Source organism: Rhinolophus sinicus, chromosome 4 (genome assembly GCF_057876585.1).
Source record: "Rhinolophus sinicus isolate RSI-liver-muscle chromosome 4, RSI-T2T, whole genome shotgun sequence".
Lineage (NCBI taxonomy): Eukaryota > Metazoa > Chordata > Mammalia > Chiroptera > Rhinolophidae > Rhinolophus > Rhinolophus sinicus.
In genome coordinates this window covers 116,893,048-116,907,074 of record NC_142504.1, presented here as the reverse complement: position 1 = coordinate 116,907,074, position 14,027 = coordinate 116,893,048, and the positions used below count along the sequence as shown (strand labels likewise).

Genomic DNA, 14,027 nt, shown 5'->3' with positions numbered 1-14,027 from the left:
CAGACCGCTGGCCCCCGGGGTTCCTAGCCAGCAGATCTGTGTGGCACGCTCAGTAGCCTAAAACAAACCCACCTATGAGCCCCCGCTTCTGTGGGCGAGCAGGCCAGGCGGGCTTAGCTTCCCTGGAACCGCAGGGAAGCCACTTCCAGGTGCAGGCAGGTTGTGGGCAGAATTCAGTTCTGTGCTGTTGTAGGGGTGAGATCCCTGTTTCCATGCTGGTGGTCAGCCAGGGTCACCCTCAGCTCCTAGAGGCCACTCTGGACCCTGCAGGTGGACCCTCCATTGCTGATGCCAGCAGCATTGCCCTCTCCTTCCCATGCTTGGACGGGCGACTCTCTGACCCCACTTTGCTACAGCTGGAGACAGCTCGCTGCCTGCAGAAGCCTCCTGTGTTGGTCTAACAGCCCAGATCCTGTCCTTTTTGCCATAGGACATAACATAATCACAAGTGACACTCATCACAGTCACAGCTTCCACGCACTCTGAGAGGAGGGTGAGGAATTACTGGGGCCAGTCTTAGAATTCTGCCTAATGCAAGGCATGAAAGGAATATTGGGTGAGTGGGTGAGTACATGAATGGGTGAGTGAGTGAGGGATGGATGGATGGATGGATGGATGGATGGATGGATGGATGGATGGATGCATGGATGGATGGATGGATGGATGGATGATGTATGTATGGATGGATCGATGGATGGATGGGTGGATGGATCATGTATAGAATCTTATCCCTGTGCAGGATATTACCAGATGAGGCTTATAAATACAACAATAGCAATGGCAGTAACCAGAGGCCTGCCTGAGCACTCACGGCGCCCCAGGGCTAAGAACACTTGATTACCTAAACCCCAAGTGCCCATCAAAACAGTGCTGTGAGGGAGCCCTAACTAGTCGCTGGGTTTTGCAGATGAAGCCCCCAAGGCTACAGGGATTAAAACACAAGTTCAAGGTCCCACGTCAGTGGTAGACCAAAGAATCAATGTCCTCTGGTCTTGAATCCCAGCAGACCTTCAGTCTTGCACCAAATCGGTTCAATCCTACTGGCATTTATTGAGCACCCACAGTGTAAAATTGCCTATGGTAGGAATACACTTCCTACCGTATTTACTCCGCGCTGAGAAGCACGTCGTCGCGGTGCCTGTGGTACCACTTCCCGGGGGGATCTTGCTGCCTCCTGGGTCTGTTGATTGTCCGCACAAAGTCACTTTGAGAATCGCCAGAGGTTGCACCTGGAACAGCCCCTGTGTTTGGGGAGCGGGCGTATGGACGGTTACCCCCTTTTACAGTGAAGAAACTCAGGTCCCCCCAGGTGCAGACTCAGTGAAGCCCCCAGCCCCGACCCTGCTCTATGCATGGGGCTGTGTTTCCCATGACCCAGACCTTGCTGTGGGAGGGTTCGAGGGATGAGCTATTTAGAGCAAATAAAAACTATATGTTCTGGGTACACAAAGGAGGCATTAGTGTGAGATGGGTGGGTTGATAAGATTCATTTGTGAAAATATTTTAAAGAAATCTCTGCGGGCAGCCAGGCGGGCGGCCGCATGCCTCTCATAGATGCAGAATTTCTGCCATAGCAAATCCAAGGCCACACCATGGCCTTTTTGTTTCCTCCCCCTCCCTGGTGACCCCAAGCACAGCGTGCCAGGGACAGAAGTGTCCCACAAACAAGGACAGTCCTCTTTAGCCCTAGCCTACACTGGCAAATTCCAGGGCCCCAAGGCCCAGGGACACCACTGGTCCTTCTGCAGAGAGCGGCCTGCTGGCAGACTCACAGGCACCCCCAGAGCCCCTTCCCAAATCGGTGTGGCCAGCCAAAGCACAGCCGTGAGTTCTGAGTATGTCCCCCTCGCCCCTCACCCGTCTGGACAGCAAGGATGAGGTTTTGTCCAGGGCACTGAGCATCATGGCCCAGTTCGTGGCATGTAGATTTAAGGCAGGACGCTTGCAGGGTGGGGTCCCCACCTGTCCTCCTGTGAGGGGCAGGAGTTGAGTGCTTGGGCAGAAGTGCTGTCCCTAGGACACAGTCTGCAGCCAACACCTGGCTTCTCCAGGGAGCCCAGTTTGGGAGACGCTGGGTCCACGTGTAATCAGAGCCTGCAGGGCACACTCTCAGCAGCCAGCATGACTGCAGCCCCCACCACAATGCCAAGATGGAAAGGGGCCAGATTTGCACCAGCAGGACTGGTGTGTTGCTTTCCTCTGGGGCTTATCACGCCGAAGGGGACAGACGGTCTCCTATCAGATAACATGTATCCAAACGCTCAGTGTGAAGACGTGCACAGAAAGTAAGCTGGGAATTTTGTTCACATGCAAATGGCCAGCTTCATACCTTGGACAAAAACGGGAACCTGGCCGGTCTACAGGTCCAGAGTCACAATGTCCACTTGAAGACGTGAGCTTGGGTGTGTACTCCCTTACTTTGCTCTAGCTGGTCCTGGGAGCAAGCCTCAAAACGGTGTCATTCATGGCAATCTGCATTGTACAATGACTTTCGTGGTCTCAATGATCTTTAAGATACCATGTGATGAAAATATGGAGGAAAAGTATAAATTTAAAAAGCATGAGTTTAAACACACCAAATGGAAGACCAAACAAGTAACGATTCCCTCCATTGCATGCATTTCACCACCATAGTTTCTTTACTGCACACTCCTGCTTGGAGTTAGAAACTAAGGATTCATCTGAATGTTCTCGTGCCTTGGGATACGTGCACTGATTTGGGGTGATACATCCTCACGGACTGTAAGCCAGGAAGCCAGACAGTGAATCACTTTAGGAGGAGACAGTGTCCTGGACAACGGGACACACAGTTGCTCTGACTTCTGTCCTCGTGTTTACATCACGGCCACCAGTGCCCCAGCACCCACCTCCCAATCGCTGTGCGTGTGTCCTCGCCAGCCCAGGAGGGTGAAGGCCCCGTCTACAACTTTCCATGCGGGGTCCCTGCATTTCCTTGTCTTCCAAGTAACTTCTTCCTCAGGGTCCCTTCCCAAAAGAGGGAAGTGGAGGAGACCACATGGCCTCTGAGCGTTGCCTGAGCTCCGAGGAACTGTTTCCAGCGGCTTGTATGCTCGCTTTTTGAATCCCAACATTTCCTTGGACAGTTGTTGCCCCAGGTCCTGTAAAAGATAACTAGGGAGTGAGTGGGGCAGGGGGACTGTGGGGATCCTCCGCCTGTGCCTGGGAAGCCGGGGTGTCAGGCTCGGTGAGGGGACAGGCGGCTGGGCATATGTGTTTTGGAGCCTGCACAAGGCCTCACCCCTGAGCAAATCAGCGCCTGTGACAGGACAGACCTGTCAGCTCAGTCCAACTGTGACTTTGGTGGGTTTGGGGGTTTGGCTTTGGTTTCAGTAATTTTGTGGGAACTTAGGACACTCAGAACAAACTAAACTATGCTTGGAACCTCACTAGATATGCCCTCAAAACAATTGTTTTTAAAACCAAGGTAGAAATGCGGGTCAAACCAGTGAGTGCGATCCCACAAAATGAATGGAGAAATTGTGTTTTCTGTCAGAATACCTGATGGATAAGTAGTTGGTGGCAAACCGAGAACTGGGGGTTCAGAGCAGAGGAATGTGGTTCGTGGGGTTGGGATTTTTGCAGAGGGCGGGGGTGGGCGTAGGAGGGGATGGGGTCCATCCACGTGAGGTCAGCTAGAGGCCTTAGCTTCCCAGTTCTTCCCAGCTGTGAGCTCCCCGGAGGTCACCAGGGCTGCACAGCGTGACCTATGCTTGGGGTGGCCTGGGGAGGGAGGTGGGGACAGATGCAGCCTCTTGGCAGAAGAGTCAGAGAGTGACCTAAGTGCATTCCAGGGCCAGCCCTTTATTCTGAGATGACAGCTTTTCTGTCATTTTCATTCAAAAATTCCCTTTTTTCTTTACTGAAATCGTGGGGTAGTGCATGGTGGTTATTTGTTTTCTTTTAATATCTTAGCTGGAAAAATAGAAACTTCTCCAAGTCCTGAGATGACAGTATGAACACCCATCATCCTTACCCCCAATTTTTACTACTTTACTGGCCCGTGAAGTGAAGTCTGGGGACCCCTACTTAGATAGGAACAATGCACATCAATGAAATAAACCAACAGTGATAATTTGTGGTGGGCTAAGACTCCACTGCACGTTTTTAAAGTTTAACAATTGGCGAAACCTCTGATAGCTGACTGAGGACCCTTTTTCATTGTTTCCAGTCTCATTAAAGATCTGATCAGCCATGAGTATGAAACTTTATTAAACTTCCCTAGTGACATTAGAGCTGGTGACCCTGGCGTCTAACGTTTCGAGACCTCTAATCACAGAACAAAATGAGTGAATTGTGGTGAAAAGAAGGACATGGTCCCCTCCATCTCATCGGTAGTTTGTAGTTTAGTTTAACAGCAAAGTGCCTGTCACTCTGGTGTGGTGAGCACAATAGTGACACTTGGAATAACAATGCTCTCTATTCCTGTCAACCTGAGAAGCCCTGGCGCTCAGAGAAAAGCCGCCACGCTTGCAGTGCTCTCAGCCCTGCAGACAGAATGTGTGAGGGCCCACCCCCCCGCCCCCAGCGGACAGCGCCCGCCCTGGCCCCCCCAGAGGTGTGACAAGCGCTGAGGTCAGGCTCCAATAGCGGCAGCAGGTGTCGTCACCGCAGGAGGAGTGATAAGAGGCCTTCCCGGCACAGGCCACCTCACGCTGAGACCCCTGGGCGTTGTGCAGCCCCACACGCGGCCACAGGCTCCAGATCAGGAGTATCTCTGACACTGAACTTTCCTGAAAATCGCCATGTGCTGTGAGCGGTGTGCGTGGCCGGTGTCTGACCGCGGGCGGTGCTGAAGCCGGGCGGCCGAGCCGCAGCTCTGGAGAAACAGCCGAGCTGCTGCCCACGGCCCTGCGGCCCATTACACAGCGCGGGATTGGGGCGCCATCCCCATCATTCTGCTTTATTGGGTGGGGGTGTCGGGCATTCGTATGTTTTCTCATGTGCGCACTTGCGTGCACACACACACACGCACGGGCGGTTAGATGAGTTATGCATAGAATCTGCCTTCCATGGACACCATGGAATAGATCATAAACACGCACTCTGGAATAACAATGATGTTTACATATAGGACCGGATTCACTTCAGCCTCACAATTCTATTTTAGATGCACTTGTACGAATAGTTGATGTGTGTCACTCACTTTCTGGGTACAGCACAGAGTTGTGCTCTGAGCTTCTAGATTGTTCCAGGGTGACCCTGTGACTGTCGGATGGCAGTGTCATCTTCAGCCTTTGTGGTGTTTCATAGTCGTTCATGCCTTCTGTCCAGGCCAGCAGACGTCGTCACTCGGGAATCCATGGTGAGTGGGTGCACAGGGCACGGGGCGTGCCATGGGGCAGCCCCTCCTGCCTGCAGAGCTAAGCCCGGACATGCCCTGGGCTCCCAGCGTCTCTGAGGGCCCTGGCCGAGCTCTTAGGTGAACTTGAGGGCTTTCTAGTAAAGCCCCTCCCTCCATCCGTCCTGGTCAGGCCCTTGCTAAGCAGCTGTGATCCAGAGATGCCCCAGCCACCAGCTGCCTACAGTTAAATTTTACCCTGAGAGGAAAGCCTAGTTGCACTGAAAGCTGGTTAGAGCTGGAGAATCCCGGTGTGAGGCTCTAGACCCAGGGACATAAAGAGTCTGCAGTTTCTAGAAGGAGACACAGGGACACGGAGCTGGGCACACGTGCTGGGATGCACAGGAGCTCAAAACCAAAGCAGGCGGGCGGGTTTGTCCTCAATGCTGTGACAATGAGGGCCACTCAGGGGCATGACCTCAGGGCCTTGTGCTGGGGAAGCTAATTTCACGGTCACCCCGCAACTGTGCGGTGGAACCCTGAGACAGAACTGAAGAGGAGATGAGCAATGATGGTGTGACAAACCCGGCAGGGAAAGCAAAAGGAAGACAGTGGTTGCAGTCAGTTGGGTACAGATTCCAGAGGGAGAAGCCACAGGACGTGGGGCGCCTGCCTGAGGGACAAAGTCGGTGGGAGCGGCCGACACGCAGGCAGCAGTGGGGCCCCGTGGCCTTTCACTGCCACCCCCTCACTCATGACAGTTGTCAGTTTCTTTAAATAGTCAGCACTGTCCCCCGATGTCACCATCCTGTTTTGTGGGTGTCTCTCTGCTCCAGAAAGCCATTCTGTGATTGTCATGTCACCACCTTTCAAAGGCCGGTCCATTTCCCACGTAAGTTTTCTGGGGCTCATTCTAGCACTTAGATTGAGGTGGGTTTGGGGTTTTTTTACAGCAGTTTCTCACCAGGTCCTGTAGAATTTGAACAGTAAGAGTGTTGTCAGCGTGTGTTGTGCAGAGTCAGGGTACGCCTTGCAAGCTGGGCACTAAATGCTTCAGAACCAGAGTTCTAAAAACATCCGGGCTCTGGGCTTTGATGTGGTTAAAGCTGATATGAACTGATGAATTGAAACCACACTTATCCTTCCAAAAATGCTGTATGTCCACGGATTCCGACCACTCCCATCCTCCCTGTGTGCTGGGAGAAGCTGCTTTCAGGACACAAGTGCCCTTCTCTGCGCCTCACAAATAGCTGTATTCAGGGACACAAAACCCCACTGTGGTGAAAATGTTAGTATTCACATGGGCTCCTGTTTGGTTACGGCATTTACTCCTATACAATGCAGCGACTGTGTCCCTTTCCTTTGCATGAATTCCTACCAGCCAGGATAGAGAGCCCAGCTAGAGAGCCTGCTGCAGCCTGAAAGCAGCCCTGCACCCGCACACCCTGCAGCCCTGTGATGGCTGCTTCTTCCGTGTGCAAGGACGCAATGAGACGCGCAAATATCCGTGTCCTCACGTGGTTGATTGAACCCGTGCTCGTGTGCCGTGCTCTAAGTGATGGATTTCCAAACCACCTGGCAACTGTGTGCGCTCCTGGGGACCCAAGGAAGGTCCTGGGTGCCGGCCGTCGGCCCAGTGCTTTGTCACTGGACAACCAGTGTGGTGTCCCTGGGAGTAAGTCACTCTGCCTGGGAACACAGGCCAGTGTATGACAGCTGGTGAGGGTCACTCGTGGGACAGCCTCTTGACCCTGTGATTTTGTTGGCAGAGTGTGGAACCCTTTGCCTTCTGTGCTTTACATATTTGTGAAGTATATGTTGTAGATACACAGACCTCCACAAGTAGAGATAACAAAGGAAAACGACCCTGCCTTAAGCCTCGTGTGACACCGGCCCCTGCGCGCCCCCCCACCTGCATCTCTTCCTGGACAGCAGCCCCTCCCACCTGTGCCCACCTGCAGGCCTAAGCCTTGGCCACCTGAAGTCTGGCCCCGCCCACACCCCCCTGGCACCTCCCCTTGCTCTGGGTGGGGGCAAGGGCAGCTCCTGGCCTGAGCTTCTCGATTGTGCCAGAGTGACAGTGTCCTCGTCTTTATTCACAGACTGGCCTAGGTCCATGCACCTCCCACAGCACCTCTGCCCTCGGGCTCAGGCCCTTCTGCTGGTGAACACGCCAGGCCCCGCAAGGGGCCTCCTTCCCTCGCAGAAGCAGCGACCCCACTGGCATTTCACCCAGATGTCCCCTCAGGCAGCTTTCCTGATGCCCTTAGCCTTCTCTGCTTTCTCTCATATCGTTACTTGATGTGAAATTATACATTGTATCCATTTCCTGTGGCTGTCACGACACATTAGCCCAAACTGCAGGACGTAAAACAACAGGAATGTTTTCTCTGTCAGTTATGGAGACCAGGAGGCTGCACTCCAGCTGTGGGCGGCAGGGCAGTGCTCTCGCTGAAGCTGCCAGCGGGAGCCATGGAGGGTCATGGCTCTGACCTGCTGCTGTTCCTGGCGGCCCCGCCTCCCTCGTCCTGTAGGCACATGGCAGCGTGACCTCTCCCGTGTCTGTGTCCAAAGCCCCTCTCAGAAGGGCTCCGGTCATTGCGTCAGGGCCCATTCCTCATCTGCACTCGAGCACACCTACAGAAGACCCTTTCCCAAATAATGTCGCATTCATAGGTACCGGGGTTAGGACATGGACATGCTGTTTGGGGACATTATCCAAGCCATGACACACATTCTCGCCTGTGCTTATGAGACCAGGACCTCAGCCTGCTCATCATTGTAACCCAAATATCTACAGCACATGACACTTCTTAGGTGCTCAGCCGATGACGGCTGGGTGGCTGGGTCTATGGGTGGTGGCTGGATGGCTGGGTATGCAGATGGTTGGGTGAATGGGTGGGCAGGTAGCTGGGTGGGGGGTTGGGGGTTAGACAGATGAATGGATGCTGTTGGTACATGTCTGTGAACAGATTGTCAGATGGTTACATGGATGGATGGAAGGTGTGACTAAACCCACATTTTCTGCATATAAGTAATAAAGTTTGGGGAGGAAACTATCTACATGACATTCATTTAAACCTAACTTGTAACTTGAGAGCAAAATGCATGTGTTGCCATTCTGGAGAGAAACGCTGCATTATTTTTTGGTAAAAAGCCATGAGCTGGTGGCACACAGCATCAATACCCCATTGGCACGTCAAAGGTTCTCATTGTTGCTGCTGTCAGCTCGGAATGTCCTGAGCGAGTACTTTCTGGTGCAGGGGGCCCTGGAATCTGGGCGCTGAGGAATCTAAGGGCCCATGTCTTTAGGGCAGGGATTGCAAAAAGGTGTGGGAAGTTCTCTTTGCACCAAGAACACTAAAAATGCCTTTTGTCAAATCAATGCTCCCAACACACTTAGCTTATGTGCCAGTGGCTTTTTCAATAGTAAGTGTCCCATAAATGTGCCTGCTGTCCTGGATTCTCTAAACGCAGCGGTGGCCTCACCCAGGGGACACTGGACGCAATCCCTGTGTGCTCCGGCCGCTCCATCAGGAAGCCCTGTGTGCCTTCTCGGGGGTCCCAAATCTGGAGTAGTGGCAATTGCCAGGCCTCAGGGACACGGAGCTGCAACCTGGATTTGCAGCCCAGGTCGGGGGTGCCCGGGAGGTCTGGGCTGCCTCTCGCCCTAGGGCAGCGGCACCGTCTGTGGGTTTGTAGACCAGTTGACCACCCTTGAAGAAAGCGGCATTGTCCCGCACTGCTTTGCACAGCCCGTGTTCACATCTCACTGTTGTTTGCAGGAGAGGCAGATGTGGAGCCGAACAATGAGACCCCCTCTCAGGACAGAGCGGTGACAGACTCCAAGCGCACAGCGGGCCCGAAGAATGCCTGGCTAGACGCCAGCCCAGCTGACCCCGGGGGCCGCCCCCACTTGATCCGCCTCTTCTCCCGAGATGCCCCGGGGAGGGAGGACAACACCTTCAAAGACAGGCCCTCGGAGTCAGACGAGCTCCAGACCATCCAAGAGGACAGCGCAGCCACTCCCGAGGGCCTGGATGTGATGGCGTCACAGAAAAGACCCTCCCAGAGGCACGGGTCCAAGTACCTGGCCTCCGCCAGCCCCATGGACCACGCACGGCACGGCTTCCTCCCCAGGCACAGAGACACGGGCTTCCTGGACTCCCTCGGGCGCTTCTTTGGAGGTGACAGGGGTGTGCCCAAGCGGGGCTCAGGCAAGGTGAGCTCTGAGGAGTAGAGGAGCGCTTTAGCTTAGGTGGAAAAGGAAGGACGGTCTGGCGGCAGGTGAGCTAAGCCACAGATGAGACGCAGAGCGACCGCTTAGCTGCCTAGGGTGTGGTCCTCGCTGGACATGCTTGCAGGCCTGGGAGGGGTGGGGCTGCTGCTTCCCCTGCTTCCTCTCACCCCGCTGGTCCTCCTCACAAGGGACTGCCACCAGACGTGGCTCGGGAGTGCAGGGGCGTCCTGACCTCTGCCCCTCCGGGTGGCGTGGGTGCGGCACCGCAGACAGGGCCCCCTGTCCGCAGGCCCCCGTGTCTGGCGCTTGGGGGTTAGGGCTGGTTGCTCTCCTGCTGCCCACGGTTTGGGCGACACGCTTGTTTTTGGACCCAGTGCTAAGCTCCATATTGCTTTGCAACCGTAATGCAATTGAGGACTTTGGGACAATCTCAAAATGTAAATTCGCCTTGAGAAGACATTCTCTCTTGTCTGAGTTGTTTAGGGGAAGGGGCTGGAGGGATAGTGAGTGTGTTTGTGAATCAAAACTGTATCCTTTGTGATTCCATTGATTTGAATGCAGAGCCTGTGAAATTTTATTTTTTAAATGTTCTGTAGATAAAAATGTGTCAAAAGAAAAAAACGCCCCTACTGTGGGCCAGTTTCTGACAGTGTCTCCTGGAGTTAATTGTGAATCGTTCATCTGTGGCCCGTGTGTCATTAAAGCGATAATCCCCAAGTGGCATTCCGATAGTGGCAAGAGTCACGTGACTCCTCAGAGTGTTGGGTGGCTGGTGACTGTGGAAGGAGAGGTTTTTCAGAAAGCTCCCCCACCCCCACTCCCGGCTTATTGGGTGTGCTTGCAAATCACATAAAATGCAGCTTTTTTTCTGGCTGTGAGCCTACTTCTTCCGGAGGGCTTTGGGGAATGTAAGAGGCTTTTGAGTAAAGTGCGGGCAGGGGTCCGCCTCAGGGTGACAGTGTCATGGAGCCTTGGGCTACTTGGAGTGAAGAAGTTCCTAAAACTTGCTTCCGTCTCTAATGACAGCGCTTCAAATGATGGGCATTGAAGCCGTGGAGGATGACACCAGCATCAGTTTTGCCTTTGGTGCAGGTGTCACAGTGCGTGAGGTTTCAGGCACTGGTCAGTTGCATCTTAGCATCTGGTCCAGGTGAGACCTCTTATGGGGACACCTGTCATGACTTGTGGTGACTAACCCTTGGCATACCGTAAGTGCTTCCAGAATTCATCCTCTGTCCAGTTCCTTCCGTGTCTGTATCTGGAGCGTCTCCCTTTACTTTGGGGCTGTCCTCCCTCACCCTGACCTACTTCATGCCAATTTCACTCTGGCGCTTTCCAAGCTCAGCATCAAAGCCCCCAGACCTGGCTGCCTAGTGACACCTGTGCTTGTGCTTGGCCTCCCATAAGCCTGTGCCATCGCGGGTTTGAAACCTTAAACTATTCTGCTTGGCCCGGGAGCAGGTAAAATATATTGAAACTGTGCAAAAAAGGTGAAATAGCTGGACAGCGTGTGTTGTGAAACCAACTCCATTGTGGTGGTCATGGTTTAAGTTACAATAAAACTCTGGAAGCATCTATGTCCATGACTGTGACTTCATCTGAAAGTGGATGTTCGTACACATGCATGTGTTTGTCCTTTATGTAGTTACAGCCTTTATGTAGTTTGTGCCTTTATGTATTGCTTTAAGTCTCTTATGCTCTTCAGTATGTGCGAAGACTGTCGTGTCAGAAGGTGCCATCCACATTGCAAAGCAAGTGTTGCCAGATTATCAAGGATCCAGAGAAAGGAAAACATGTTCACGGGATGGTTAAAAATAAACACAATGTTTAAATGATTTAGAGTTTTTGGAGTATCAGTTGTGCTCACCACTGAATGTTGACTCAAAGTTCTTAAATGGTCAGCCTTGCCCTTTGGTGCCCCAGGGTCAGCGCGTGGCCAAAGGCTGCTTGTTCCAAACACAGGCCACGGGTGATTGTGGGCAGTACCTTTGCTCACTGCAGGAAGTGAGGACTCCTGGCAGTGTTTGCTGGGCCCACCTGTGTATTGTGGACCCTTTGTTGGCTTGCTTTCCCTCACTGCAGAGGTGAGCGTAACGCAGCCCCCGCCCAGCAACACCCACGGCACCAGGCAGCCTGCCCTGTTGATTGTGTGGCCTGCTGAGGGTTACGTTGTGTTTTGGTTTTTGCTTGGCTCGGTTGATGAATCTGAAGAGCCCTTGTCTCAGACTCCAGAAATGTCATTTGGATCGAAGCGTGAAACTAAGAGAGTCAGGAGGCGTGGTGTTGTCCATGAAAGCCCGTTTCATCATGTCACATGTTCCGTTTCTAAGCTCGTCGTCGTCTGAGGCATACAGGGTGTGAGAGGGAACCCACAGGTCTGGGTGGCGGCCCACTCCTGCTGCGTGTCTGGGGAAAGCAGCTATTCTGCTCCTCTGTCGAGAGTAGGAATTTCCAGTAGAATCTCAAAACACTGAATGGAGCAATGGCCCCGGACACAGGCTGTCGGGGTCCCCTCTGCTGCCCTCCCTGCTCTGGGAGCACGTGGGGCCGCCACCCCCAGTCCTCAGAATGCACCGAACGCCCACCCTCTGTGAGGCTGGGAGCTGACGTTCAAGGAAAGTGCATTATAAATTCCTGAGGAAGCAGAATCTTTTGAGAGCCATAGATGCAAAGTGCACTCACGGAGAACACGCCCTTTGTTGGGAGAGGAAAGAAAGAAGGGCTGTGTTGTTTGCTTGGGGACCAGGTCTCCCAGCTGCCTGGAACATGGGGCCTCGTGAGGTGGCCTGGCCCTTGGGGGGAAGGTCATATGCCCTCGGGCTGTTTGGAACAGGTGGCTGTCCCAGGCCGCCGTCCCCATTCCTGCACTGCCAGTCTCACTCCTGGGCCAGGACTGGGACCTGCGGCCACTCAGGCCTGACCGGCCAAAGCCTGAGACCTTAGCAGTCCAAGCACGCTTCCTTCTTTTTATCTCAGTGTTACAGTTTACAAAATGACTCAGCCGGACACAGATTGTAACTCGGGGCAGTTTCCAGGTGAGAGTGCAGGCAGGTACACGGCCCTCCTCTCTACTCTTGTCCACTTCCAAAGAGGTTGTTCAAGCTAGATTCTGTCCTGACGATTTCACCTCGTTTTCTCTCTTTCCTTTACCTTCAAAATACCATTTATTGGGGGGGGGGGGGGGGGGGGACAGCCAGTTAGCTCAGTTGGTTAGAGCGCGGTGCTCTTAACAACAAGGTTGCCAGTTTGATCCCCACATGGGCTAGTGTGAGCTGCGCCCTCCACAACTAGATTGACACAACTGCTTGGAACTGATGGGTCCTGGAAAAACACACTTAAAATACATAAAAGTTTAAGAAAACAAAACACCATTTATAATCAACTATCCTCAGTGCTCCGTGTTACTTCTGTGCCCTAATGTGGATTGTGTGGGATAAAGAGCATTGTTGTCACTTAATGTTTTGGGTAAATTCAATCTTGTAAATTAGTCCCGATGTTCTGTTTCCTGGGTTCTTAGTTTCGTTTCACACATTTTAGTTCTGCAGTAACTTAGTTCATCATTGTTAACATGATATGCTGATTGTGTGCGGAGGTAGAGTCTGTAACCCTGTGGGGGTGTAACATCTGGAGGCGAAAGGAGCACACAGTCGGAGGCGTCTCGGGGGGGCCCCCCACCCCACATGTGTGTCCGGCCCCAGTCAGTGGCCAGTGGACCCGCACTCGGTCCTTCTAGCTCGGAGCGCTGATGCTCACAGGAGCCCAGCCCTGCACATGGAACCAAATTAAATCTCAGCGTGAGTCTCCATGGCAACGAGCCAGCCACTCAGTGCATCAGCATGCCCAGAGATTTGGCCAGAGATCTTTCCAGAAAAAAGCCAAATGTGGTGGTGGGTGTATTTGTTTCTTCACCCAAACGAAACCATTCTGAGATTTCCTCCAAGTTCCTTTTGAAGCACCACTACCCTGATCAATGATCAGTGTTTTCCACGGCTCGGCGACCAGCTCGCCCCTGTGTCCTCCTGGGGCCCCATGTCCCCAGTTGTCCACTGTGCTTAAACAGGCAATGGTTCGAGTATGTCCCTGCGTTGGTGGAGACTTCACTGCGTCCTCTTTATGAATGACACATTTATAAATTATGTTGATGTATTTAATGGTGATTGCCTTCTTGTGATTATATTCCAATTTGATTTTGTGATGCAATTTTGCTTTATATCTATTTCTTCCTTTTTATGCATTTATTAAACAATTTAACAGACCGAGGATGGTGTACTAATTGCATGTGACTTTTTTTAAGTTGTCCTTTTTGGTATCCCTCCCTTACTAAGTGCATTTACAACTGGTACTTTTGTGGCCTCCTGGTACAGCCACCAACAGGTGAGTCTGGGGGCCGTTGCCAGCCCTCCTGCACACGGAGGTCGCGGTGTGTCACTTGCATCGCAAAGACACTTCGTTCATTTCTCTCCACGGCCGGTTTGGTGTCCTGGTCTA

At 52.9% G+C, this 14,027-nt stretch overlaps 1 protein-coding gene across 4 annotated transcripts in view; it reads left to right on the top strand.

Annotated features, from left to right (window-relative positions):
* Positions 1–14,027, top strand: part of MBP (myelin basic protein) — an 85,424-nt gene that overhangs the window by 47,036 nt on the left and 24,361 nt on the right. For all 4 annotated transcript variants that reach the window (XM_074339822.2, XM_019715607.3, XM_074339821.2 and 1 more), the window contains exon 4: positions 9,085–9,521. In XM_074339822.2, coding sequence (XP_074195923.2) covers positions 9,085–9,521 — 437 coding nt within the window. The remainder of the gene's footprint in view (positions 1–9,084; positions 9,522–14,027) is intronic.